This window comes from Maniola jurtina, chromosome 15 (genome assembly GCF_905333055.1).
Source record: "Maniola jurtina chromosome 15, ilManJurt1.1, whole genome shotgun sequence".
NCBI lineage: Eukaryota > Metazoa > Arthropoda > Insecta > Lepidoptera > Nymphalidae > Maniola > Maniola jurtina.
The window spans coordinates 4,282,333-4,310,289 of NC_060043.1; the positions used below are offsets into that span (position 1 = coordinate 4,282,333).

The following is a 27,957-nucleotide window of genomic DNA, read 5'->3' on the forward strand; positions in this document are numbered from 1 at the left end:
TTAGATATCATGTTACAATTTTTTTTGGTGAAGAATATGTACATGTAAGCTTTAATTCACAGTAAAAAAAAAATATTTTTATTTTGGCCAAGTTACTCAAATATCGATTTGAAATGTTCACTTCCGGTTTACTATACGTTAAAAAATTTGAATTTAGAATTCGATAAAAAAAATAAAAATTTCAACTTTTTAACTATAATAAACAATGCTTTTTGGTTTTTTTTACAAATGAATTGTTACAAATAATAAGCATCCAAAAATAACGGACTTCATTCTTAGTAAATTTTTAAAAGCTCATAATTTAGCAATAAAGCATCATACGAAAAAAACATTGTGTGTATATATCCACGTCTACTAGAAGTATAACTGACCAGAGTATAAACAAAATTCACGACCTCACTTTTTTTTGGTTGTCCGCTTGACGTGAAATGCCCCTTTATCAATTACATACAATCTTTTGCTACATTAATTATTTAGGAAATACATTAGGAATTATCATGATCATGATCAATAGCGCTGAATTTTGGTAGATTGGTTTTTAAACATAGATTACGTTAGTACGTTAAAAGTAGATTTTCGCATGATTGTGTGTAAATATGGCTCAAAAAATCAATGGAAATAAATCACTTCGTGAAACGATCGTTTGCTAATTAATTTATCTGGATGTTTTTCTCTTTCGATGCGAGTATTCTCGCTCTCGCACTCTTTTGCTCGGGTCGATGACCGCCTTTGTGAGATTTTGCTTCATGATTTTTCATATGTTAGATCTGTGAAATGGTCCATCTCTAGTATTCAGTAAGGTTTTATTCTATGGTGCTTGCGGTCGCCGGACGCCGGTTCGTATCAAAACATTGAAGGAGAGAATAATTGTTTAGTGTTCACGTCATTGTGGATGGGAACGGTTTATGTGTCGTGATAGATTATAGATAAAGGAAAAACTTTGTATTGAAATTGCAAGTAGACGTGCCTATATATATAACTGGAGATAAGTCGTATCACCCACTCGTGTAATAATTTTGTTGATAACATACCGTTTTCTAACCTAACAACATTGCCGAATTATCGAGCCATGAACGAAGAGGAAAATATTAATGAAAATGATGATCATTCGATAGATGATACTGAGGCGTTATTAAGAAATGAAGTCAGTGAAGTTAGAGGGTAAGTAATTACTTAATTTTTTTTTTCAAGAATCCGACTTCAAAGACCACTACAAAATATAAGAATATTTTTTTGTAAGTGCATTGTGTACAAAATATAAAAATATATTTTTTTGTAAGTGCATAGCTAGAGTCTGGCCAATGAAAGTAGTAGTAGGAAAAGCGCGGCAAATTCAAAAAATATCAGTAGGTATGGCAGCCCCAAAAGTATAATTATTGATCTAGATTAACCAATTTGATAGGTACTTTAGAATTCCTTATATTCGTTTCTGTTCTATCAAGTTAGGTTAAATCAACTAATTTTGGGGCTGCCATACTGATTACTGAATTTGCAGTGCTTTTCCAGTCTCCTCATTTATCGACCAGACAAGTATGGACAGTCTGGCAAGTGCGAGTTTGATTGTTGTTATTCGAATGAATCGCCCATCGCTACTTACCTTTAAAAATTAAAAAAAATCGATTCTGTTCAGCTTATTCAAATAAGTTTCCAAAGAAAGTTGCCGTTTCACAATATTTAAATGTTGTAATGTAACATTCCAGCAGCGCCTTGGAAACCGACGAAAATGAAGACACACCAAGCATATCATTCTTCACTTTAGTAAGTTGTTTATTTTCAATAACACAACAAGAAATTGAAAAACATGATTTAGTGAAGTAGGTATACATATATTTAGAAGAATAATAATTAAGTACTAAGATAAGGCTAGCTTTAAGTTTTATTGTAATATTTTCATTAAAAAAATATATTAACAAACATAAAAAAAAAATAAGTATTTAATTTCATCTCTACTTTCAGCTTAGATTCGCATCCGCAAAAGACAAACTGTGCATATTTCTTGCGACAGTTACTGCTTTGACTAGCGGATGCTCTACCGCTATTAATACATTACTGTTTTCTGGATTCATCCAAAGCATGATAGACTTTGGTAGATCGGTCAACGAAGGTACGCCTAAAGTAGATGCTTTTCTTCAAGCGACAAAAACTTTCGCAATCTATAACAGTCTTGTTGGTGTTGCTTTAGTAATTCTTACATATATTGGAACAGTCCTCATGAACATATCTGCATATAATCAGGTGAGCATACCTTCATAATTCATAGGTATATCTACTATGTAAATGTTTTTTTTCTGAACTATTAATTCAACAGGTATTTCGAATACGACAAGCATATCTAAAAGCAGCTTTACATCAGGATTTTGAATACTTTGACACACACCAGATTGGAGATTTCGCAACGCAAATGTCCGAGTAAGTGTTCACAAATCAAAAAATTTAAAAGTACAAAATATACAAGTGTAAATTAAAAATTTTCAACACCCCCGACAAATCATTTTCAAATAAATAATTATGTATATCTAGGTAACGTCCATCTTGACAACTTGACATTTGTCAGTTGACACTTGAATATTATGAACCTAAGGGTTATCTAACCTTCTTTTCTATAAGAAAACTAGAAAATAGCTGATAACTTTTAAACGGCTGAACCAATTTTTTTGGATTATAGCTAAGAACACTCTCGATCAAGCCACCTTTCAAACAAAAAAACTAAATTAAAATCGGTTCATTCGTTTAGGCGCTACGATGCCACAGACACAGATACACAGATACACAGATACACAGACACACAGATACACAGATACACAGATACACACGTCAAACTTATAACACCCCTCTTTTTGGGTCGGGGGTTAAAAACAGGGGTTTTTTGGATTATCAAACTAATAATATAAGTAAAAAAATTGCATAATTTGTAAATTAAAATCAATAACAGTCTTGTATCTATTGGGACTCTGAGCAGAATAAACATTGGCATGTCGGTGACGCGACTACCTATGCCAAAATCACCCAACACGTCTAACAGAAGCTTTCACTTCACAAAATGTGAAAGTTAAGTACTTCCGATCCAATTTTCGCTGTACTTATTATATTTACTTTTCAGTAATGTTGTCAAAATAGAAAATGGAATAGGAGAAAAACTGGAAAAATTTATATTCTACACCGCAGAATTCTTGACTTGTTTCATGATGGCACTTATAAAAGGCTGGAAGCTAGCTCTATTGTGCCTGATTACTTTCCCTGTAACAATGTGTCTTATTTGGAGTTCAGGCTGGGTAAGCTTGCAGTTTTTATTCATTTCTGTAACAATTGAACTAACTTTAAAGATTTTTAACATTTTTAGCAGCTTATCGGATGACAATATAATTTTCTCAGTACACCTTAGATAAGTACTTGCATATTGTTATGTTTTTAGTTATAAATTTTTAATAAAAACAAAAATTTTATTAGGCAAATGATAGTAGGTGTGGTTATTGGTTAAAGGAACAGCTAAGTAAGATTGGCTGGTAATTTTCTCTCATTGTGTATTTTGATATATCGTCTACTTAATAAGAGAAAACGAGTTATTTTATCAAAGCTTATATTTATGATCAATAAAAAAATCTTGTTGTTAGATCGCGTCTAAATTATCAAAACGGGAAGCCGAGTTATCAAGCAAGGCAGGAGCAGTAGCCGAAGAAGTTTTTTCGGCTATCAGAACAGTTTACGCTTTTAGCGGGCAACAGACAGAAATAGATAGATTTGAAAAACGTATATCTGAAGCCAGGAGCGTCAACATTAAAAAAGGTACGTATAGCTAATTTTACTTTCGAGATTTAAGTGAGGACTTTTAAAGCTGGTGTTCCTTAGGGGTCAGATCTTTCTGCAACTCTTCTGCTGAACGTCAACGATTTCCTCAAACCCTGTATCATTGAATACGCTGATGAAGGCACTGTTACCGAACGATTCATGTTCAGTTCTCGAGCCAGAGCTATTGAGATCCTTGAGGCAAAAAAGGTTTTGGTGGATTGCATTTGACTCCTTCTTCTTCTTCTTCTTCTCTCTCTGGGCTGGTTTCCGCACTTAAACGTGCATTTGACTCCTAAGAAGGTGTCAGAATAGGGCGACACCAATTTCGTCAATTTTAATGCCATAACACTAGCAAATTTATTCTCCTCAAAAAGGCCTTCACCTTGGCTACTACTTTCCAAAATATATCCGTCCTGTCCTGACCTGTGAAAATATATCAGTAACCACAAGAAGCTCTTGAGTATCGACCTCAATTGCGGAAAATACATCGAGTCAAAGGCCAAAATAGCTGCCGAAAAACTTGGTATCCTGAACAAGGCGCAGCAGAACTTCACGCTAAAACACTCCTCAAGCCACTCTTTATCAGGCTCAGATTCAGTCTGGCATGGAGTACTGCTACTGCTGTCTTTTATAGGATTTAATAGGTTTACCTAATAATCATATCTTCTCTTCAGGATTATTGGAAGCAATTTCTATGGGCCTGCTAGATTTCTGCATATACAGTTCTTATGGCCTGTCCCTCTGGTTTGGATATAAACTTATGATAGACGAACCTAAAACATATAACGTCGACACAATGATCGCAGTAAGTAATCTATATTGCAGTAAACTTATATTTATTTTGGCAAAAAGCATCATTTTCGAGCACTTTGATCTAGATAACAAAATGGAAGTTATAAAACTAGTGGGAGTTTCGGCAACCTAGCCCTAAAATCTTGAAACTTAAATTTTTTAGAGGTCATAATAATGGGACAATTACATGGGATATCCGTTATCCAATATTTAAAAATAGTTGGCAATTTTCGTTGGTTTTTATTTGATTTGTGAAGAAACCAATCCTTGATTTTCCTGTAAAACATAAAACGATCACTAACTCAGAAATTGTATTATTTTGCTGAGAGGTAGGTAGGTGTCATTCGATCTGCCCTACAACCCATATAACAGATCGTGACAGGTTACTAGTCACTCTGTATAACAATAAATATAAAGTTAAATACTAAAACCCGACTGCGATCGTCTTTATAAACGCTGAAATATTAGAGTAAAATTGTTTTTCTGTCGTTTGGTATATTTAAATGTTATTGCACATTTATATACCTAACCTATATGAGCTCAGAATTTTCTCCTCTTTCATTTGACATCCCTCTCGATACAATAGCAAAAAAAAAATATTTTGGAGACTTCCACTTTTTTTGATGTAACACCCGTGAGGTAAATTTTTTTCATATAAAACATAGCCTATGTCACCCGGACCTTTATAACAAATCAATCGACATCTTAATCATCAAAAACCAGTAGTTTAGGCACTACGGTGGAACACACAGAATCTGGATACAAACATACATTACATACATAAACTGCTAAAATCATAATAACCCTTCCTTTTGGCTTTGCCGCAGTCGGGTAAAAAATAATGATGAAGTTACTTGCGATATTTTAGGTTTTTTTCGGAATAATGTTGGCATCTGTTAACTTTGAGTCATCATCTTCACTGATGGATACATTCGGAACAGCAACTGGCGCAGGGGCACAGATATTCAAACTAATTGATAACGTTCCAAAGATCAATTCTGAACTGGATCGAGGCGTTGAATTCAATAATACGGTTGGAAATATCGTATTGGACAACGTCTTTTTCCATTACCCCTCCAGACCCGATGTGCCGGTAAGTTCATCAGAATAATTTGGCCAGAATAACATTTCATTATGATTAAGTACTTACATAATATGATACAATAAAAATACAATGGATTAAACTGCTAATTTTTTTTGTTGAAAATAAGATATAATATGACACCCAAGATTAATGTAGCTTTATACTGGTGAAAGAATTTTCAAAATCGGTTCAGTAGTTTCACAGATTACTTCCTATAAATAAACTTACAAACTTACCTCTTTATAATATTAATAAAGTATAGTAATATTAATAAAGTATATTCATCGTAGTCAAAGACATCCTTACTTTAAATTAAGAAAAACTCAGTCTCCAGAAAAATAGTAGGTACATACTTGAATGATAATTTCTGAATCACAAAAGTCCAAAGTACTTCATTGAATCACTAAATGAATTATAATATAAAACAGGTCCTCAAAGGAGTCAGTCTAAGCGTGCAACGCGGGCAATCTGTAGCGATAGTGGGTCATTCAGGTTGCGGCAAGTCCACGATTATTCAGCTAATATCCAGATTTTACGATGTCGTTGATGGCAGTGTGAGTATTAAATTTTTTATCAAGTGAGCATAAATTTTTCCCATCGCTGCTGTGTTCATGCTGTGCTAACACATCCACATTCAGAGTGGATTTTTTCACCAATTTTAGGCCTCATTCGCACGAGAGCTTATTTTTAACGGACGTGCATTTGTTCAAATAGAACAAATGCATTCCCAAGTATCTGTTCACACATCAACGCTTTTTTATCGCGCGCTTTGTATTTTCAGCAAAACGCCGGGTTTTAACGCAACGCTTTTTAACGCTCATGAAATTTACTATGCTTATCAGCTGTTAAACTTTTTCACAAGTCCGCTTTCGTTAATTATTACTTACTTTTACTAGGTTGCCATAGATGGAATTGACATTGGTGACTATTCCGTGAAATGGATTCGCCGCCAAATCGGTCTTGTGTCACAGGAACCAGTGTTATTCAACACAACGGTCCGGGAAAACATTCGGTATGGACGTGAAAACTTTTGGTATGAAAGTGAAGATATAGCTGCCTGTGATGTCGAAGAAACTGCGAAATTAGCCAACGCACATGACTTCATCAGAAAACTTCCATCGGTATTTTTTCCATTTTTTTCGGCATAGTAAAATTAAGTCTATAAATTATTTTTGTCAAAACATTCAAAACTGAGGTGGAAAAAGTAGAATATTGCACATAGCCTACTATCTTTACCTTATAATATTTAACACAAAATTAAACTTATGGTCGGTAAAATTTACAAGAAAGTAGTATTTCAATACTAGACAATCACAGTTTGATCTATTATCAAAATCTGGAAACCACCTAATTACCACTGTTCTGTATGTAAGGTTTCTTTCTTATAGGGTTATGATACATTAGTAGGAGAACGGGGTGCTTCACTTTCTGGAGGACAAAAGCAACGCATCGCAATCGCTCGTGCGATTATTCGCGACCCAGGTATTCTCCTATTGGACGAAGCTACGAGCGCCCTGGACGCATCTTCTGAAGCAAAGGTTCAAAAAGCTCTAGATAGGGTAAGATAATAAATGTGAAATTCCTTTGCTTAGTTTTTTATTTTTTTTATGTTTCGCACTACAGCTTTACCATAAAACCATTTTAGGCCCGAGAAGGCCGCACTACAATAATCATTGCCCATAGGCTTTCAACAATACGAAATGTTGACAAGATATACGTTCTCAAAGAAGGTACTATAGTAGAAAGTGGAAGCCATGACGAGCTGATGGATAAAAAAGACCATTATTATGATATGGTTATGTTGCAATCAACTCCAGAAGCCACTGAAACAGGTTTGGCCAGCTGCAAAAAATCATTTTTTTTAAAATGAGAATTAAATAATTATTCAGTTTGCTAAAGTTACAGGTACTGCAGGCGATTTAAAACGAACTATATCGTTGGAGCAAGACAAAGATGAAGACGAAGATTTTGACGCAATAGTAGAAGTAGGTACTTTAACTTTTACGGAAATCTGTAAATGTCGAAAAGAGATTGGCGAATTCCATAGAGTTTCTGACCCAAACTAACAGAACCGTGGGCCTCAAGCCCACGTTCACGCATCAAACTTCTCATGCTTGTTCTAGTAAACCAGACTAACCAAAAACTTCATCAAAGTTCAAATAAAGTTTGGAGAAAAAAGATATTCACTTTGTATTGCCATGTAACGGTTATTTATAATGTGTGCTTGTGAATAATTATATTTTTGATCCCCATCTTCTAAAAGTATCAGGCTTACACAGAAGAATACTCTGAAAAATATCACTAAAACTAAACGATTTCTGAATCTGAACGGTTTTTAAAAATGCTGGGTCAAAATTCGCCAACCTTCTTAGAACGATTTAATCCGAACAATCTGTTTCAGGAGGAGAATCTAAATCCAGAAGAAATAGTTAAGGTGCCATTTACTCAAGTGATCAAACTCAATGCACCTGAATGGAAGTCTATAACTGTGGCTTGTTTGTGTGCGGTCGTTATGGGTCTCTCCACTCCACTTTTTGCTTTAATTATCGGCGACTTTATTGGAATACTTTCCAATCCTGATACAGATGCAGTCAAAGCCCAAGTACGAATTCATGCGCTGATATTTGTGGGTCTCGGAATAATAACTGCACTTGCAACTTTAGTGACGGTGGGTAACCTCGAATTTCTAATCATGTAAATATTTTATTTTAAGTGAACATAATTCACTTAATTATTTTGAAATGTTTTAGGGATTCCTATTTTCAGTAGCTGGTGAACATCTGACGGCAAGGTTAAGAAAGTTGATGTTTGAAAAATTGCTTCAACAAGAAATTGGTTATTTTGACGACAAAAATAATTCGACTGGATCTCTGTGCGCACGTTTGTCAGGTGAAGCCGCTTCTGTGCATGCGGTAATATACCTATCATTATATTATGTCAGTAATGTGCGCCAGATATCATATATGTAACATCATTTTATCATGGCATCCATCTTAGACTGCATCATCACTTACCAACTTTTTTTACATTGGGATTGCAGTTAAGGGCTAACTTATGTATCTGAATAAAAAAGGCGTAACCATTTTTAACCGACTTCCAAAGAGGAGGTGGTTCGGCGCGTACCTATATATTTTTTTGTTTATGTATGTACACCGATATTTTCGAGGTTTCTGGACCGATTTGCAAAAAAATTTTGTTACATTTAGGGGGGGCTCTTTCAAAATTAATGGTTACATTTTAACTGTTGCAAATGTCCTTTTTTGTTGCAAATGTCATTTTTGTTTTTAACAGGCGACAGGTCAGAGAATTAGCACAATATTAGAATCAGTTGGTACTTTATTATTCGCTACTGCAGCTGCTGCTTACTGCGAATGGCGTTTAGGGCTACTTGCCTTATCATTCGTGCCACCTATTTTCGCTTTTATTTATGCAGAAGGTAAAATGGTGTCCGAAGAATCTACGGGAATAGCGAAAGCTATGGAATCTAGTTCCAAGGTACCAAAACTTGATTTAAAAAAAAATGTTTGATTGAATAGTTCAAACGGACGAGTCAATAAGTAACAAGCATTTCAGATCGCAGTAGAAGCTGTTGCGAACGTACGCACAGTTGCATCTCTAGGCAAAGAAGAATTTTTTGTTGAAGAGTATGCTCGTCAATTAAGACCAGCGCTTCATATCGCTAAACGAGCAACTCATTTGCGGGGACTCACATATGGATTATCGAGAGGAATTTTTAACTTCGTATATTCTGCTACGTTATATTATGGAGGATATTTAATGGTATACCACAACGTTAGCTATGGCTTAGTAATTAAGTAAGTACTATCCAACACAACTAGTCTCTCCTTGCACCAAAAGTTGCCTGGTGGAGATTGCTTTAAGCAATAAGGCCGCTTTTGCATACAATTGTTTTTAGTTTATTGTTGGTTTCTTTTCTGTTTTGTGTGCAATAAAGTCTTCTATCTATCTCACTGTTTTTCAAAATATTTTTACATCTTACGATGCTGTAAATAATATATTGCGATTAGTATTTTCGACATTCAATTATAGAACAGCTGAGACGCTTATTATGGGCTCCACATCTGCAGCGGGTGCCTTTGCCTACGCCCCTGATTTCCACAAAGGATTAAGTGCTGCGGGACGTATTATACAACTCCTAAATCGAAAGTCTAAAATAACAGATCCAAATCTACCCGCAACTGAAGATTTTGTAAGTACCCCATGGGCCATGGTACCTATAAATAACAGACTGAATGCATAAAATAAACAATCTATCCTTAATCGATGACCGATGTTGTCTCACATTTCAGAGAGGATCAGGGAATGCGAGCTTAGGAAGAGTATTGTTCAAGTATCCAACGCGACCATCGGTAAAAGTTCTTGAAAACTTCGATTTAGAAATAGAGAGGGGCAAAACCATAGCGTTGGTAGGCCCCAGCGGCTGTGGCAAGAGTACTATAATACAACTACTTGAACGATTTTACGATCCCGATGAAGGAATAGTGGTAAGCGATAAGCATATTATTTCACCTTTATTTTCAACTAGAGGATGCCCGCGGCTTCGCCCGCGTGGATTTCGGGTTTTTAAAATCCCGTGGGAACTCTTTGATTTTCCGGGATAAAAAGTAGCCTATGTCCTTCCCCGGGATGTATCCCATGTCTGTACCAAACGTTCAAATCAGTTCAGCGGTTGGGTTGTGAAAACGTAGCAGACAGACAGACAGACAGACACACTTTCGCATTTATAATATTAGTATGGATTAGAGGATGCCCGCGACTTCGTCCACGTGGATTTAGATTTTTAAAGATCCCATGGGAACTGTTTGATTTTCCGGGACAAAAAGTTGCTTATGTCAATTACAGGGACGCAAGCTACCTCGGTACCTTTCATACAAATCGGTTAAGCGGATGGGTTTTTGGGAATTCCGTGGGAAGTCGGGTTTTCTGGGATAGATTTTCCGAAAATCATTTCTTAGTGGGGGAGTGGATCTACTATTATTATACCTAAATGACAGTGTGTCTGTCTGCTAGCTTTTCAAGGCTCATCCTTTTAATCAATTTTGACGTGGAATACAGTTAACTTTCATCCTGGAGACGGATAATGACTATTTTTTGTCCCGGAAAATCAAAGAGTTTCCACGGGATTTTTAAAAACCTAGACATCCACGCTGACGAAGTCGTGGGCATCATCTAGTTTAAGGTTTACATTATAAAGAAAATCTACATGAAAATTGTCAAGTTTCTAGACCAAGCGATTTGGGTGCACTTTAACATGTCACTATCAGTCAGTCAATTACTTCTTTTAGGTGCTTTTCAAGGTACTTTAAAAAGATTTGATCATTTCTAGGCCCAAAACAGTATCCCTCTGCCGATGCTACGGTTGGCTGATGTAAGACAAACTATAGGATTTGTACAGCAAGAACCAGTCTTGTTCGATAGAACTATAGCTGAAAACATTGCGTATGGGGACAACACCAGGCCAACCAGCATGGAAGAAATTATCGATGTCGCCAAACAAGCTAATATTCACGAATTTATCACTTCCTTGCCTTTGGTAGGTATTAAGCTATTGTAACTTTTTACCATTGTAACTTTTTATTGAAAAGAAAGAACTTTAAAAATATTTTTGATTTTGAAATTTTAAAGGTGAAACGAAAGGGCTTTTAACATCCCCTTCACTGCGAAGTTGGCAAAGCGAAAAATATGAAATAATTAGGGTTGATTACAGGACCAATAAAACGTACAGTGCCCGGCAGAAAATATTGTACATCGAACTTTAGAAAGAGATAATGGTTTCATAGAGCATCGTCTCTGTCGTTAAGACAGGCCATACGTCACATACGTACTCGTATGAGTGATAGAGACGATGCTCTACGAAGCATCTACGAAGCAGAATTCTCTTTCAACAGATCGATGTACAATATTAATTACTGCTGGCACCTGTTATAGACTCTAGCATGCAGTTTTTAGTCAATTTTTAGGGTTCCGTACCTCAAAAGGAAAAACGGAACCCTTATAGGATCACTTTGTTGTCTGTCTGTCTGTCTGTCAAGAAACCTATAGGGTACTTCCCGTTGACCTAGAGTCACGGGCAGGTAGGTAGGTCTTATAGCACAAGTACAGGAATAAATCTGAAAACCACGAATTGGTGGTTACATCATTTAAAAAAAAATGTATTTAACTATGCCAAGTGGGGTATCATATGGAAGGACTTCACCTTTATATTCTCTAAAACAGATTTTTATTTATTTTTATGCATAATAGTTTTGATTTATCGTGCAAAATGTCGGAAAAATTTCCCGAGTACGCAACCCTCGGTGCGCGAATCTTACTCGCACTTGGCCGGTTTTTTTAGAAATGTTTTGTGGTATATAGGGGTTTGTTCTTAAGACGATAGATTAATTTAATCAAATAAAAAGATATGGAACTCTTGGAACACCCAAGTTTGACGCTCACTTGCCGGTTTTTTATTATAGGGATATGAAACTAACGTCGGAACAAAAGGGACACAGCTATCTGGAGGCCAAAAGCAGAGAATAGCTATTGCCCGCGCCTTGATACGCCGACCTAAAATACTACTTCTCGATGAGGCTACGAGTGCATTAGATACAGAAAGCGAAAAGGTGAATTGTGATTTACATTTTGCAGAATTATTTTTTTTGCTTGCTTTTTTTATTATTAAAAATCATACTCATATTTTTATGAAGGTGAAAGTGTGTATGTTTGTAGATTTGTTCTTCAATCACGTCGCAACGGAGTAATGGATAGACATGATTTTTTGCAAGGACACTTTTTTTTCTAATGTGTTCCTTCCTTTTTTTCTCCAATATGGCGGTCGGAGACTGTTGTAGGTCGGTACTATAAATGGCGTTTTTTTCTGCCTTTTTCGTTCATGCAAGGATACTCAAAGGTCTGTGACATGGGCCACTTTTTTACCACGGGATTTTAAGAAACCTAAATCCACGCGAATGAAGTCGCGGGCATCAGCCAATTATACACTAATAATAGCTATTAGCTAGTCTTAATCATCGTTCTTGATCCGGCTTAGATCTATTAATGAACTTCAATGACTAGATACAGATCGGTTACGAAGCTGGAAGTTTCATTAGGTTGAATATTTCGTTTCCATTGTGCCACGCACTTTTCAAGAATTACAAATCACAAAAGTAATCTCTATTGACGGCCGAATTAGATGAAACTAAACTATTATACCTACGTCCAGTATCACATAGATAATAGATACACATTACATTTATTTATATTGTAAATTTTTATTTGTAGGTGGTCCAAGAAGCACTGGACGCGGCGAAGGCGGGGCGCACGTGCGTGATGATCGCGCACCGCCTGAGCACGGTGCGCGACGCGGACGCCATCTGCGTGCTCAGCAACGGGCGCGTGGCGGAGCGCGGCACGCACGCGCAACTCATGCAACACAAAAGACTCTATTACAACCTAAATAGACGAGGAGGATACACGTGACATTACCTAAATATATAAATAATAATGACCAGTATTAAAGCTATTTTGTACTAACACTAAGAAAATTATAAAGTTATTTAAAAATTAAGTATCTTTTTCAATTAAGCATGTATACCTACCAAGTAGAACTTAATAGCTTTCTGAATTCTGTTACATTCTTCGAAAGCTATTAAAAGTTCTGGCAAACACAGATCTAAATAATCTAGCTAGAATAGCCAGTTCTTGATCTTGCAACATTTTATAAATTGTAGGTAAGTATATACTTACGACAATAAGCACGCGAATTATACAAGATCAAATATTACCTATATAGTATAGTAATATGTAACAAGATGTTTGGAAATAAACGTTTATTTCTATAAATTCTACTTATATTAAGATGTAAGTGATGTTTAGATCTGTCACAGTCTAAACTTCACTAACTTCTATTTATTTTCTGATAACAAGCCTTACGGCCTTGATTTTAACCTTAGATTTCAGTTGAACGCATTCTTCACAAATCTATGAATGAATCTTTTTCAGTTTTGTAAACAAGATCTATTAATAGAAACGGGGAATGAGCGACTTCTGTACAATCCGCACCTGAACGCTCTCCGCTCAAATATAATTAATAATGCCAATAAAACTAGCAACTTGTTTGAATTGATAGTCATAAAATGAGTAGTAGTTCATGATATATTTCATGCAGCTTTGAAAATAATTGTTTCAGTATTACTAGCTACGGCAAAGTGCACGAGTCATAATGTGAGTAAAACTTGATACCTAATGTTTTATTATATATATTTCGGTGGTTTTAATTAGGTATATAAATAGGTTTATAGTTAAGTTCTGAATAAATCTGAAAATGTGATTCATTAATGTGTAAAATACGTAGATACTGAAGTTTGTACATAATAATGAGTACATAAAAATGGAATACTTAGAATAAATATTAAATTACCCAGTACATCTCTTTTTATTATAGGTACCTAGTTAATAGGTAGGTAGGTAGTTATCAATGGTTGCTATAGCAATTCGTCGAAACATCATTAATATAGTGGAGTGACCATGGAGTGACTTACCTATTCCATAGATTAAATATGAATGTGTTAGGTATATTACAATACATTACAATGTAAGTAATACAACCTTTATCGTGAAATTGTCTGAATTCACGGAAAAAAGATAATTACCAATTTTGTTAACCAAAATCGAACCCGTTACTACTAGGGAAGCATGATTTAAAATGTATGTATCATATTATAGTGATGTACTATGGTTAAAAGTCTACGTTTTACTAAGCCGACTTTACACTGATCGGCGTCGATTTGAGGAGTTTCACTCCCCAGCTCAGAAATTATTCATCAAATCTTCACAAAATCTGACCTACCTACTTGATAATACAACATTTGTAAAATTAAGAAAAATGTTGACAATCCTTTTTATTTATACAAATGTAAGAGTTTAAAGTGTGTAACATTGACTAAAATATTCTCCATCCCGAACGACCACTTTTTCTGGACAAAAACAGCTATCCTTTTTAAGACCAGCCCGGCTAGCATGGGCAGTAGATAAAAATTATATGCCCTGATTATATCCACTGATTTCTATAACATCAGTGATGTTATATATCCACTGATTTCTATGACATCAGTGATGTTATAGAAATCAGTGGATATAATCGGGGATATAATTTTTATCTACTGCCCATGCTAGCCGGGCTGGAGTGTTAGCTATGAATAAGCCAAGTTTTGTTGAAATCCGTTTAGTAGTTTCAGGGTGAAACGTGCGCAGACATACAGACAATTTTTTTTAAATTAGGTTCTACTATGTAAGAGATAAATAATAATTGCTCTGCTTAAAATTTTCGAAATGTATTAATTAATGTAGATGTAATGTACAGAAATCGTCCAGTTAACTACGTTTTGTTGTTAGATATTGCTCATAATAAGTATGTATGCGAATAAAAATAAAAATTTAAAGGATTCAAAGGTTCTTACTACCGAAAGTAATACGTATTTGTTTGAACTAGGTAGGTACTCAAACATTTTCAATCAATTTAATATTAGTTTTCATCTACCCACAATTCGTATAGCGAGAGTTGTGTAGGATATTTTATCCCATAAGTATTTCAACATTATTTAATAGTAGGTAACATTATATTATAATAAAAGTAATGCATAATAATTATTATTATTTAACTTATCGATCCTAATCACATTAGAGGAGACTTCAACCTGTTTGTCTGATTCTTTTAATATGGATGAATTCAGTGGATTTGAAGATAACAGAGCTATCAGGCGTCACTCCGATAATATTATAACAATATGAAACTTAGCATATGAATATTATCTTGATGATAACACATATCAGTATCGATAGTTCAGCGATCGAGAAGACAATATAATATACTTAACTAACACGAGGAAATAGCAAAAATGTTATGAAATTAATTTGCAAGAACAGAACAGTTTGATTAAGTCAAAAGAATATTAACGCGCATGATAGAAAGTGCAGAAGATGAAGGACTTCGAGGAGAACGGGAAAGTGAAAAGTTATAAAGTGAATGATTTGTCCAATGTGGAATTCACAAAGAATGACACGGCCAATGACAAAAGCAGGTAAGTTGAACTAAAAATATTTGAAACTAGCTGATGCCCGCGACTTCGTCCGCATGGATTTAGGTTTTTCAAAATCCCGTGGGAAATCTTTGATTTTCCGGGATAAAAAATTGCCCATGTCAATTACAGAGACGCAAGCTACCCCAGCTCCCAGTTTTCTTACAAATCGGTCAAGCGGATGAGTCTTTAGGAATCCCGCGGGAACTGTTTGTTTTTCCGGGGTAAAAAGTAGCCTATATCCTTTCCCGGAATGTAGCCTAAGTCTTTACAAAGTTTCATTAAAATCGGTTCAGCGGTTGAGCCGTAAAAGTGTAGCAGACAGACAGACAGACAGACAGACACACTTTCGCATTTATAATATTAGTATGGATTATTTATCGAAAACATCGGTCAGTAGATACGATTATATCACAGAAAAACACCTTATTATCTTTAATTTAGTAACAAAGGTAAAGCTAAAGGTATAAAACCTTAGCGATGAGAATACTAGAAACGATGATCTTCCTAAAGTCGATTTAGGTACCTGGCCTGATTTGCTCAGTTCCAAAGCAGACAGGGAGTACAAAACAAACACCATTTTTAGGATTCCATACCTCAAAAAGAAAAAAGGAAGTCTTATAGGATCATTTCGTTGTGTCTGTCGTGTCTATCAAGAAAACCTGTAGGGTTCTTCCCGTTGACCTAGAATCCTGAAAGGCAGGTAGGTAGGTCTTATAGCACACAGGGGAAAATCCGAAAACCCTGAATTTGTGGTTACTTCATGAAAAAATGAAAATGTGTTCATGAACAAATATTTTCAATTTTGAAAGTAACATAACTATAACAATTTGGGTATCATATGAAAGTGCTTTGCCTATTCATTCTAAAACAGATTTTTATTTATTTTTACGCATAATTTATCTTGATTTATCGTGCAAAATGTTGAAAAAATACCCGAATATGGAAACCTCGGTGCGCATGTCCAACTTGCACTTGAACGGTTTTTTTACCATAACCAATCAAGAAAGAAAAACAGTAGATATCTCTTGAACCATCACGTTATATAATTTTTTCATTCAAATATAAATTGTGGAGTTTTTAACTTACAGTGAGACGGAGGCAGAGGCAGATGAAGTGCCAAGCGTATCGTTTATCACATTAGTGAGTATCATTCAGTTTTATAATATGTTGGTAGTTGACGGATTCAAAATTAGGGAGCATAGATAAAAAATTGGTTGTCTGTAAAGTCGGTTTACTGACGATAGTTGAACGTGACAACAAAGGCCGATTGTGCTTCTTTGTCGCTCGTTCCGCGCTCTCGCTTGCACTTCAAGCCTTACATGGAACGCCTCAGAGCGAGGTAACGCCGCATGAGTCATGATTTTTCGTGCGTGCAGCCGGCTCTATCGAATTATAAGACGTTGTCACGTCAAAAAATCAGGGATTTTCTACTTTAATATGCGGGAGCCGGATTGCACTTTGCTACAGAATTATTCTGCATTAGAAGACAAGTGAATAGTATATTTGTAGAGATTGAGTACCTATGTTTGAGAGATTGAACAGGGCTGCGAAAGTGAAGCTGTCAGTCTTGGTTAATATCACTAGCGCTTGACAGTAGCACTAGCCCAAGAAGTAGAATAACCAGAAGAGGCCTAAAGAGTTGTTGCTCATTCTAACTACTAGTTAAAACTTGTAGTTGTAAATTCTTTTTAGAATAATAAATCAGATAATGCCGGTATCATGCTCGACCAAATTTCAATTCCATAAATTGTTTTTAATGCTCTACATTTAGCTCAAAAATATTTAAAAATAGAAAAAAACGAGATTGGTTCATTTAAATCCTCGAAGACTTATTTTATATCTACATATCTACTCAATATCCAATTAAGAGAGTAGTTAAAATAATAATTGAATTGTATTTTCAGTACCGTTTCGCAACTGGAATGGACAAATTCTACATTTTCCTTGCAATCGTATTTTCCTTAATATGCGGAGCCACGACACCCATAAATACTCTTCTGTTTTCTTCGTTATTGCAAAGCATGGTGAATTATGGGATATCAATTATTGTTGGGGATCCCCAAGGAGACGTTTTCCTCGCAGCAGTCAGAGATTTCGCAATCTATAACAGCATAGTAGGTGCTGTTCTTGTTGTTCTTTCGTATGCTGCAACTGTTTTGATGAATATTTCTGCGTTTAATCAGGTAAGTTCTTCTATGTATTGCTTTATTATAATAATTATCCATTTGGTATGAATTTATTGAAATAAATTTAGCACCTAATCGTTAAAGACATTTTCAAAGTTAATTATAGAAAGTATACTATGTATTTATTAGTTACCTATACTATGTACTTATAAGTTATACCTACTAAAATTGTAACAATCCATAGGTATATCGGATACGACAAGAATATTTGAAGGCAGCTTTAAATCAGGACTTCGAATATTTTGATACGCACCAGACCGGGGATTTCGCTTCCAAGATGACCGAGTCAGTATATTTAATATGAAATCTAAATATTAATACCTATCTTAAAAAGCCTTATTTACGAAACCAATTTTACACGTGTGAGAGAGAACGTTATCGGTGTGCAAATATAATGGTACTTAGATATCATAATACTTATCTATTAAACGAGTTTTATGTTATGGTAGAGCCTTACGACTCCAGCGGCCAAGCACTTCAACCTTTTGTTTTTGGTACCGTAGGACATTAAAAAATCACTAAAGCTATTATTTTAGAAGACTACTAGTACTAGGCTACTAGTATAAAGTTTAATACTGCAAGTTTCATAGTTATAATTTACAAGACTTTAACCCCCGACCAAAAAAGAGGGGTGTTTTAAGTTTGACGTGTGTATCTGTGTATCTGTCTGTGGCATCGTAGCTCCTAAACTAATGAACCGATTTTAATTTAGTTTTTTTTGTCTGAAAGGTGGCTTGATCGAGAGTGTTCTTAGCTATAATTCAAGAAAATCGGTTCAGCCGTTTGAAAGTTATCAGCTCTTTTCTAGTCATTTCTGTAACCTTCGCTTGTCGGGGGTGTTATAAATTTTTAATTTACACTTGTTCATCATCGACATATATTTTGATATGCACATTTTTAAACACCAACTTAGCACAACATAGTAAATATATGGTAGGTACCTAACCTACATATAATATTTATATAGGTTCTATTTTAGCTTCATTATAAAAATAGAAAAAATATTTTTTACTCATTTCAAAATGCCTAAGTATCTACCTTGTATCTACTTAGTTTAAACAATATCATAGCAGATTTATTTATCAGAACATTTAAATCGATCTTTATGATAACAGAAGTGCATACCTATAGCGTGTGCCTATAGGTTTATCTGCTAACGAACCATCCATACTATAATATTATAAATGCGAAAGTGTGTCTGTCTGTCTGTCTGTCTGCTACGTTTTCACGGCCCAACCGCTGAACCGATTTGAATGAAATTTGGTACAGACATGGGATACATCCCGGGGAAGGACATAGGCTACTTTTTATCCCGGAAAATCAAAGAGTTCACACGGGATTTTAAAAAACCGAAATCCACGTGGGCGAAGCCGCGGACATCCTCTAGTAGTGACATAAATATTTTCTTATAGCGACGTCGTAAAGCTGGAGGACGGAATTGGAGAGAAATTAGCGACATTCATTTTCTACCAGGCATCGTTTGTCAGTTCTATAATAATGGCGCTAGTCAAGGGATGGAAACTTGCGCTGTTATGCCTTATATCATTTCCGGTCACTTTGACGCTGGTCGGAATTGCGGGATTGGTAATTATTGTTTACTTTAGACTTTGGCATTAATTTTTTTTTTCTTTAAATCTGGCTTTATTCTGATTAGCCAATGTCAAGTTTGTGATATTTTCAAGTTATTGAATTTATACAAGTATGGACTCCGTCTGCGCCGGCGCCCGCCGACATACGCGCGGCGCCCCTTTAGAGCGCTTCCCAGTCAGTTCCACCACCAAAAAACACCAACTAACACAAAAACCAGCCACTCCTAACAAAAACAAAACACTCCAAACAAGCACAGCACGCGCGCCAGCAAACGCCATCGCAGACGAAGTCCTTGGCATTACTTATACTTTAGTATTCCCAATATTCGATTTTCGTTGAGCCCAACAAAATCATTCTAATCTAAACTTTACTAAATGTCTATAATTAAATATTATTATCGATTCGTCATTTATTGGCTCATAAAAATTGCACGGAGCACTGTAAGGTTTAGCGCATACAGCCGAGTCTTATAGATAAGAACTAAAACTATGCTCTGTGTTCACATACCTTAGTACCTACCTATAATGATGATATTAAAATGAGACTCAAAGGAGGTAGATACGCCTGAAAAAATGCGCGCCGCCGCTTTTATGGCAAACAGGATTTAGGGTTAGTTTGAGTTGTAATAAAGAAAGACTTCAGTTTCACTACACTCTGCCGGGGTGCACAGTGCCTATAAATCGGGGCACTGGTAATACCTACTGGCAAGTTGGCCAGTAATAATGTAGATATGCTTATTTTTTTATTGGTCGGTTTAATTTAGTTCTCTTAATCAGATTGCATCTCGACTATCTAAGAAAGAGGCTGTAGCTTCAGGCAAAGCTGGATCCATAGCGGAAGAAGTATTGACAGCAGTTCGGACAGTTTACGCCTTCAGTGGCCAGACAAAAGAAATAGAAAGATACGAAGGTCATCTTGCAGAGGCCAGAAGTATAAATATTAAAAAAGGCGAGTTATTAATTTTTTTATTCGTCCATTTCGATGCTCATATTACTAGCTGATGCCCGCAGCTTCGCCCGCGTGGATTGGTCAGATCCCCTGCAGCATCAGGATTGAGGAGTTGGACCCCAAATTTTTTATGAAACAATGTCGCAAAGTTCCTTTATCGATTAAAAAAGAAATAACGCAAATCGGTTCAGAAATCTCGGAGATTTCGGTGTACATAGGTAGAAAAACACAACTCCCTTTTTGAAAGTCGGTTAAAAAAGTAGCCTATGTTACTCCCTGGTCAATTCTCTACTTGTCTGTGAAAATCCCGTCAAAATCGGTTCAGCCGTTCCGAAGATTAGCCTTTTCAAACAGACAGACAGACAGACAGACAGACAAAAATTTTAAAAACGTGTGATTCAGGTATAGTATCGTTCAAATAACCATATGACCTCAATATGCGGTAGTTATTTCGAAATTACAGACAGACACTCCAATTTTATTTATTAGTATAGAGTATAGATAATATATAGATTTATTAACCTTACAAACTCTTAAGCTTCTAAATCATCATCATCATTATTATCGATCGATAGACGTCCACTGCTGGAGATAGGTTCCTTGTAGGGACCCATTGAGCTATGTTGGTTACTCTAGTCTGGTTCTCCTCATTTCTGATTTGATCACGCAGATAAACTCCAAATACAGCTCTCTCCATCGCCCTCTGAGTGACTCAGCGATCATGTCTCGGGTCTATGTGTCCTCTCATCACTGCCAAGTACCAGCACGCACTGTTCCAAGACTTTGTTCTTCAAGCACGTAGGAATTTTGGACGAGAAGACATCTCGAAGTTTCCCGAACGCTGCCCAGCCGAGTTAGATGGGTTGGATTGGAGTCGTAATCTTACTAAATGCCTAATGTATAAATTACAGGCTTTTTCAACGGGATGGCGATGGGAACATTATTCTTCTGCATCTTTTGCGCGTACGCATTGTCTTTCTGGTTCGGCTACAGACTCATGGTCGAAGAACCAGAGACATATGACGTGAACACTATGATTGCGGTAAGTTGTTGTATTTTGTATGATAATTTTAGATGCCGATTTTACATATAGATTTATGTTTGTCTGTGTGTAATTTGTATCATTTGCGAATCCGACTCCGATTAATCTATTTACATCTAATTGAGTTGACATGTTGTAGTGGCAGTTGAGAATTGCGGGAAGATTTCTAACATACATAGTACCATCAACGTCATGGGGAGCGCGCAAGTCACATTGCAATGCATGTTACATATTACCTTTTTTTTTTAATTATATAGACTAGCGCTTTTGCTGCAATCAGACTCACTAGCAAATGATGATGCAGCCTAAGATGGAGCACGCTTGCCTAGAAGTTGCCTATTCACTCTCCTGGTAATGTACAAAACTATATAAATACGGTGTAATTTCTGAGTAATACCGTTTCTAGGTATTCTTCGGAGTAATGATGGGTTCAGCCAACTTTGGTATATCGTCAACGCTAATGGAAGTTTTCGGAGTAGCGCGGGGTGCCGGCGCGCAAATATTCAACCTGATTGACAACGTCCCGCTCATCAATCCCCTGTTGAACCGTGGCATCACTCCCGCTTCCATTGACGGGAACATTGAACTGCGGAACGTCGTGTTTCATTACCCTTCCAGACCCGATGTGCCGGTGAGTTTACAGACTGAAGAAAAACAGATGACACTTAGGACTGTTTTTCATCAATCAATCATCAATCATTTATTTATTTGCTCAAATGCAGGTTAGCATAGAAATTACAATTCATTTTAGTATCACTACACTTACACTGTGTTTAGACTATGTTTTTTATTCATCAGCCTTGTCACTTGGTGGTGACTATTTAAGATGGAAATAAGCTAACTTATAATAACTATTATGGGGTATGGCAGTTTTATTAAAGCCATACCCCAATCAGTTTCTAAGCATAATCGTACCGAAACTCTGAATCACTTGACGGCACGACTATGCCGGTAGGTTGGTAACTAGCCACGCTTGTAGCCTCGCACCAAATCAGACGAGACAATTTAGAAATTATAGTCTCTCAAATTGCTACTGATGGGATTCTCTCATTTAATGGAGACCACAGACTAATGTACAAGGGAGAACGTAAAAGTCTATCCAATTTTAGCCCGTTAAGTTGCTATCATTCAATTCCCTGCATAAAATATTAGTTTTCTTCATTATTGCGCAACTTTCAGCAAAATATAAATGCTGTCATAAGGATAGCTAGAATAGTTTTTATAAAAGCTGACAACATTCAAATATTTTTATCACGTTGCGAATAGTTTATGTGCAACGAACTTTGGGGTATGGACCAATTAGGTCTATAATGGTAATGTTGACTATTATTATAACAGGTTTTGAAAGGCGTAAGTCTCAGCGTACAGCGCGGAGAATCAGTAGCCTTAGTTGGACCTTCTGGATGCGGAAAGTCTACAATAATACAACTTTTATCAAGATACTACGACGTTATCGACGGCAGCGTGAGTCGAGTTTATTAATCTTTTATTTAGTTTACAAGGTTTACGTCTATCAATAGATAAACTATTTACAATTAATAGTTTCATGATAATAAAAGATATTTTCATATTTCCTGTTTAGTGGAACTTGTGCTTGATTTTATTTTTAATCTTAATTATCTTATTCTGGTAGGTAATTTATCTGTAGAGAGTTTCTATCTTTTTATATGCAATTTTTTTATTTAACATTTGAGTATTTTGTTTGTATGCGAAAACCGAAACGCACATTCCCTGATTACACCATTTTTAAGCCTGTTTTGATTTGAGTCGTATTTCAGATAGCAAATTATTGCGAAATTATTACTATCTATCTACCTACCTGTACCAGACATTAGGTAATAGGTACGCTATACTCTTTTACGATAACGATTGCGAGTAGTTAGATAGATATAAAAATTCGATAATCGTGTAATAATACAAGTGCCCTTTTACAGAATATTTATTAGAACTAATGTACTTAGATAGTGTACATTTACACTTAGTAGGTAGGTACGCGCATTTTTATGTAACTACCTACCTTTAGTTACAAAGAATTTATTCTTCAATCCTTTCCAGATAAAAACATATCAAAATCAACTATAGCCTAATTTATTTTCCGAAACATACTCACTCCTACTTTATTTTTCTTCGAGAATAGAGGACATTCTTTTTTCATTCTAAAAATTGTATCCAAAGCTATGCTGTTTTACCAAGCTCAGATACCTAGTTTAGGATTTGTAGTTCTGCTGCCTAACTGCTATAAAGCCAGTCTCATGTATAATCATATCCTGACTTCAGGTTTCCATCGACGGCAACGATGTACGCGAGTTGTCAGTACGGTGGTTACGCGCCCAAATCGGAGTGGTGGGCCAGGAGCCAGTATTGTTCAATACAACAGTGCGAGAAAACATTCGGTACGGGCGTGAGGATGCGACCGACGAAGACATCGAGAAGAGCGCACGGCAGGCCAACGCGCATGAATTCATCATGAAACTGCCTTCGGTACAAATAATGTTTTTTTTTTAAATACTAGTGATGTGCCGTCAATTTGATTAAACGAACAATTTGATCTGAATAGATAATATCTCTCGGTTTGCACTCTGCACTCTTTAAGGATTATAGCAAATGTATAGGTAAATTATCGATTTTCAGGGCTATGAGACGTTGGTTGGCGAACGGGGAGCATCACTTTCAGGAGGACAAAAACAAAGGATTGCTATTGCTCGGGCACTCGTACGCAACCCTCGAATTTTGCTGCTTGATGAGGCCACTAGTGCTTTGGACACCTCGTCTGAAGCCAAAGTACAGAAAGCTCTCGACAAGGTAGAATTTTTGGCTTTTTGTAGAAGATACATTTTTTTTTAGAGAAGGAAAATCTGCAACTCTCAATAGTGAGATCATCTACTTTATATTGCAAAATAAACCACCCAGTAAAATTACTAATTTTATTTTAGGCACAAGAAGGACGTACGACCATTGTTGTAGCACATAGACTTTCAACAATAAGAAACGTCGATAAAATCTACGTTTTCAAAAGTGGGGCTGTTGTTGAGATTGGAAGTCATACGGAGCTAATGAACAAAAAAGGTCACTACTACGACATGGTGATGCTGCAATCATCTCCAGAGTTAACCGAAACAGGTATTTTAACATAAATATGTAATATCTCTATTGTTAATGTTCTTTATCGTTACCGTGCCGCTTAAGTTTAAATTGCTTTTCAATAACGTGTTATTTCACAGAGCCAGGGAAGAATGTATTAGACCGCACTGTGTCTGTGCAGAGCGAAAAAGACGAAGACGAGCATTTTGAACCCATTATTGAGGTAATTTTACTATTGCAACAAGTTGTAAGTTGATTGTAAAAATGCTTGTAAATTATTTACCATCATCATAATTTACAGGAAGCAGCACCAATTACAGAAATTCCAGATACATCATTTATTGATGTGGTCAAACTCAATTCGCCCGAGTGGAAATCAATAACAGCTGCTAGCATCTGTTCCATGATCAGTGGCTTTGCTATGCCAATCCTTGCTATCATTCTTGGTGACTTTGTTGGAGTAAGTCTACGACTTCCTATTATTTTGTTTTTGATCTTTGGATTATTTGTTTTTATCTTCTGAAAGCAGTAAGTTTGTTTACTAAAAGGATTTACCTACTTGCTGATTTATTTAGTTTTGCAATTGCAGGTACTTTCAAATCCCGACACAGACGCTGTGCAAGCCCAAGTGCGACAATATGCCCTAATATTTGTAGGCGTTGGAGTTTTTTCAGGAATAACAAACTTTATAATGGTAAAAAATATTAAATTAGGTATAATTAAAATTGAACTCACGATAACTATATTAACTCTGCAAATAATTATTTAAGGTATCCATGTACGGCGTAGCTGGCGAATATCTTACGGCCCGATTGCGGAAACTGATGTTTCAAAACTTGCTACAACAAGAAATTGGATTTTTTGACGACAAAAACAATTCAACAGGCGCACTATGTGCTCGTTTATCGGGCGAAGCAGCTGCTGTTCAAGGGGTAAAGTAGATATAATACCTTTAGTTAACTAGCCAAGGAGGCACTTTGAGATCGATCGTGACTCGTGAGAAAATACATTTCATTTTGACTTATTACTTGATTTTGTAAACATTATTATAGATATCTTTCTTTGCAGGCAACAGGCCAGAGAATTGGCACTGTTTTACAAGCATTTGGCACTTTCACGTTTTCGCTGGCAGTCTCTTTGTATTATGAATGGCGTTTAGGACTTGTAGCTTTAGCGTTCGTGCCACTAATGGCTGCTGTGCTCTATAAACAAGGAAGAATGGTCACTGCAGAATCTTTTGGAACAGCAAAGACAATGGAACAAAGTTCTAAAGTAAGGCGAATTCTTATTCAAAAGTTTCCAAAAACTTCATAGCCAAGAAATATTCGGCTTTTAGTTTTTTAATATATCGAGTACCCATCAGAATTTCGATTTTTAGATTGCGGTAGAAGCTGTAGCAAATGTACGCACAGTTGCATCCCTTGGCAGAGAAGCTACTTTCTTGCAAGATTATTCCATACAATTATTACCAGCGCTTGAAATCGCGAAACGTGCGTCACACTGGCGAGGAATTGTATTTGGTCTTTCCAGAGGGTTATTTAACTTTATTTACGCTGCCACGTTGTATTACGGAGGACATTTAATGGTGTACGACAACGTCGACTATGCGACCATTTTGAAGTAAGTAGTTCCAATTTACTACATTTAGAAATTAAAATTGATGCAAATAGGGCACAACGGCACAACATGCATCTACGCCGGACCACCACTGAAACTATTATTTTTTACAGATCAGCCCAAACTCTGTTAATGGGGTCATCTTCAGCGGCACAAGCGTTTGCGTTTGCACCCAATTTCCAAAAGGGAATCAAGGCGGCAGGACGTGTCATGGTGATACTCGATAGGAAATCTAAAATCACAGATCCGTATCAACCCGCAGTTTTTAATTTTGTAATATTTGTTTTTATTTCATTTTGATTTTGGAGGATGCTTCACGTGGCGAAAACTTTATCGCAAAGTTCATAATTTTCAGAGAGGAACCGGCGAAGCGAGCTTACAAAACGTGCAGTTCAAATACCCAACACGACAAACGATACAAGTGCTCAAGAACTTTGACCTTGAGATAGAAAATGGAAAAACTATTGCATTAGTCGGCGCAAGTGGTTGCGGGAAGAGCACTATAATCCAATTGCTGGAGAGATACTACGACCCTGATAGCGGCATTGTGGTAGGCCACGCTTATATAATAGCATAGGTGCATAAACAAAACTGATGATAATATGTACTCTTTAATTTTAAAACAAACTGTTACTTTTAGGCTCAAAACGGCATACCAATACAAAAACTTCGCCTGGTTGATATGAGGCAATCGATTGGATTCGTACAACAAGAACCAGTTTTATTCGACCGTACTATTGGTGAAAATATAGCCTATGGAGACAATACGCGAACACCAACTGAAGATGATATAATTGCAGCCGCCAGACAGGCTAACATCCACAATTTTATTGCATCTTTACCGATGGTGAGAAATGACAGCTCAAAATCTCAAATTGCACGAATTCTTTTTTTTATCTGATATTTTTAAGGGATTTTTATAGGGAATGTATATCTATTCCAGCCTGCACGTTTTTCATTGACTTGTAGAATAGATAAACTAATCATTTTTTCAGGGCTATGACACTAACATTGGCTCTAAAGGAACACAACTATCTGGAGGTCAAAAACAAAGAGTGGCCATAGCAAGAGCACTGATAAGAACACCTAATATGCTCCTCCTCGACGAAGCTACAAGCGCATTGGATACAGAAAGTGAAAAGGTAGGAATTATTTTACTAAATTAACATTCATTCAATAATTCCCTTGCTTTTTCAATAGAATTCATGACCAATAATGACTTAATATAGCCACAGACAAAATATATAGCTGAGTCTGGTTCTTTCTCGCAACTTGACGGTAGTTTTCAAATTACGTGAAATTAGATAGGTATTAAAAGTCGTACTCGTACGCAATTGATATCTGTAGGTGGTCCAAGAAGCACTGGACGCGGCGAAGGCGGGGCGCACGTGCGTGATGATCGCGCACCGCCTGAGCACGGTGCGCGACGCGGACGCGATCTGCGTGCTCAGCAACGGGCGCGTGGCGGAGCGCGGCACGCACGCGCAACTCATGCAATTAAAAGGACTCTATTACAACCTAAATAGACGTGGCTACGCTTAGTAAATTTTAGTTTAATTGTTTATTTAATTAATTATTGTAATTAGTGTTGTGTTAATTTAGTCTTCATTTCTAGAGTAAATACTGTTTTATTAACAGAAACCATGTGATTTTTATATAATTCTACTAATCATTTATTTAGGTGCTACTATAAATGTAACTACTTGTACTATTAGACGAATTTTACAGACTTGAATTATATTTTTTCTTTCT

The 27,957-nt window shown here is 36.2% G+C and overlaps 2 protein-coding genes across 6 annotated transcripts; both read left to right on the plus strand.

Moving 5' to 3' along the window:
• The first annotated feature begins 802 nt into the window (after nucleotides 1–802).
• On the plus strand, nucleotides 803–15,613 carry LOC123872366 (ATP-dependent translocase ABCB1-like). Of its 5 annotated transcripts, none has more exons than XM_045916592.1 (23): nucleotides 803–1,165; nucleotides 1,701–1,758; nucleotides 1,957–2,235; nucleotides 2,309–2,409; nucleotides 3,101–3,272; nucleotides 3,612–3,783; nucleotides 4,461–4,591; nucleotides 5,447–5,671; nucleotides 6,091–6,216; nucleotides 6,559–6,783; nucleotides 7,051–7,221; nucleotides 7,308–7,494; nucleotides 7,562–7,647; nucleotides 8,064–8,330; nucleotides 8,413–8,574; nucleotides 8,954–9,157; nucleotides 9,236–9,477; nucleotides 9,713–9,872; nucleotides 9,973–10,167; nucleotides 11,010–11,216; nucleotides 12,139–12,285; nucleotides 12,944–13,885; nucleotides 15,345–15,613. In XM_045916592.1, the coding sequence occupies exons 1-22, from the start codon at nucleotides 1,140–1,142 to the stop codon at nucleotides 13,139–13,141; spliced, it is 3,741 nt and encodes a 1,246-aa protein (XP_045772548.1). In that variant the 5' UTR covers nucleotides 803–1,139; the 3' UTR covers nucleotides 13,142–13,885; nucleotides 15,345–15,613. The 5 variants fall into 5 exon arrangements, with proteins under 5 accessions (XP_045772548.1, XP_045772544.1, XP_045772545.1 ...); XM_045916588.1 differs by having other exon boundaries at nucleotides 803–1,161; XM_045916589.1 differs by having other exon boundaries at nucleotides 803–1,161; nucleotides 15,394–15,613.
• A 3,711-nt stretch (nucleotides 15,614–19,324) lies between these two features.
• Nucleotides 19,325–27,938, plus strand: LOC123872367 (ATP-dependent translocase ABCB1-like). Its single transcript, XM_045916593.1, has 19 exons — nucleotides 19,325–19,511; nucleotides 20,294–20,465; nucleotides 21,377–21,507; nucleotides 21,914–22,138; nucleotides 22,846–22,971; nucleotides 23,785–23,988; nucleotides 24,139–24,309; nucleotides 24,441–24,627; nucleotides 24,729–24,811; nucleotides 24,890–25,048; nucleotides 25,178–25,282; nucleotides 25,359–25,520; nucleotides 25,657–25,860; nucleotides 25,967–26,208; nucleotides 26,319–26,478; nucleotides 26,561–26,755; nucleotides 26,846–27,052; nucleotides 27,201–27,347; nucleotides 27,553–27,938. Exons 1-19 carry the CDS (start codon nucleotides 19,425–19,427, stop codon nucleotides 27,745–27,747), a joined length of 3,162 nt encoding a protein of 1,053 aa, XP_045772549.1. The 5' UTR covers nucleotides 19,325–19,424; the 3' UTR covers nucleotides 27,748–27,938.
• The last annotated feature ends 19 nt before the right edge of the window (nucleotides 27,939–27,957 follow it).

Bases quoted from the DNA above. Each gene is read 5' to 3' on its own strand.
- LOC123872367 (XM_045916593.1), top strand. From the start codon at position 19,425: ATGGCGCTAGTCAAGGGATGGAAACTTGCGCTGTTATGCCTTATATCA. The intron at 25,861-25,966 runs GTAAGGCGAATT...TTCGATTTTTAG, and splicing joins CAATGGAACAAAGTTCTAAA to ATTGCGGTAGAAGCTGTAGC. The intron at 27,348-27,552 runs GTAGGAATTATT...TGATATCTGTAG, and splicing joins TGGATACAGAAAGTGAAAAG to GTGGTCCAAGAAGCACTGGA.
- LOC123872366 (XM_045916588.1), top strand. From the start codon at position 1,070: ATGAACGAAGAGGAAAATATTAATGAAAATGATGATCATTCGATAGAT. The intron at 2,410-3,100 runs GTAAGTGTTCAC...TTTACTTTTCAG, and splicing joins TTCGCAACGCAAATGTCCGA to TAATGTTGTCAAAATAGAAA. The intron at 9,158-9,235 runs GTACCAAAACTT...CAAGCATTTCAG, and splicing joins CTATGGAATCTAGTTCCAAG to ATCGCAGTAGAAGCTGTTGC.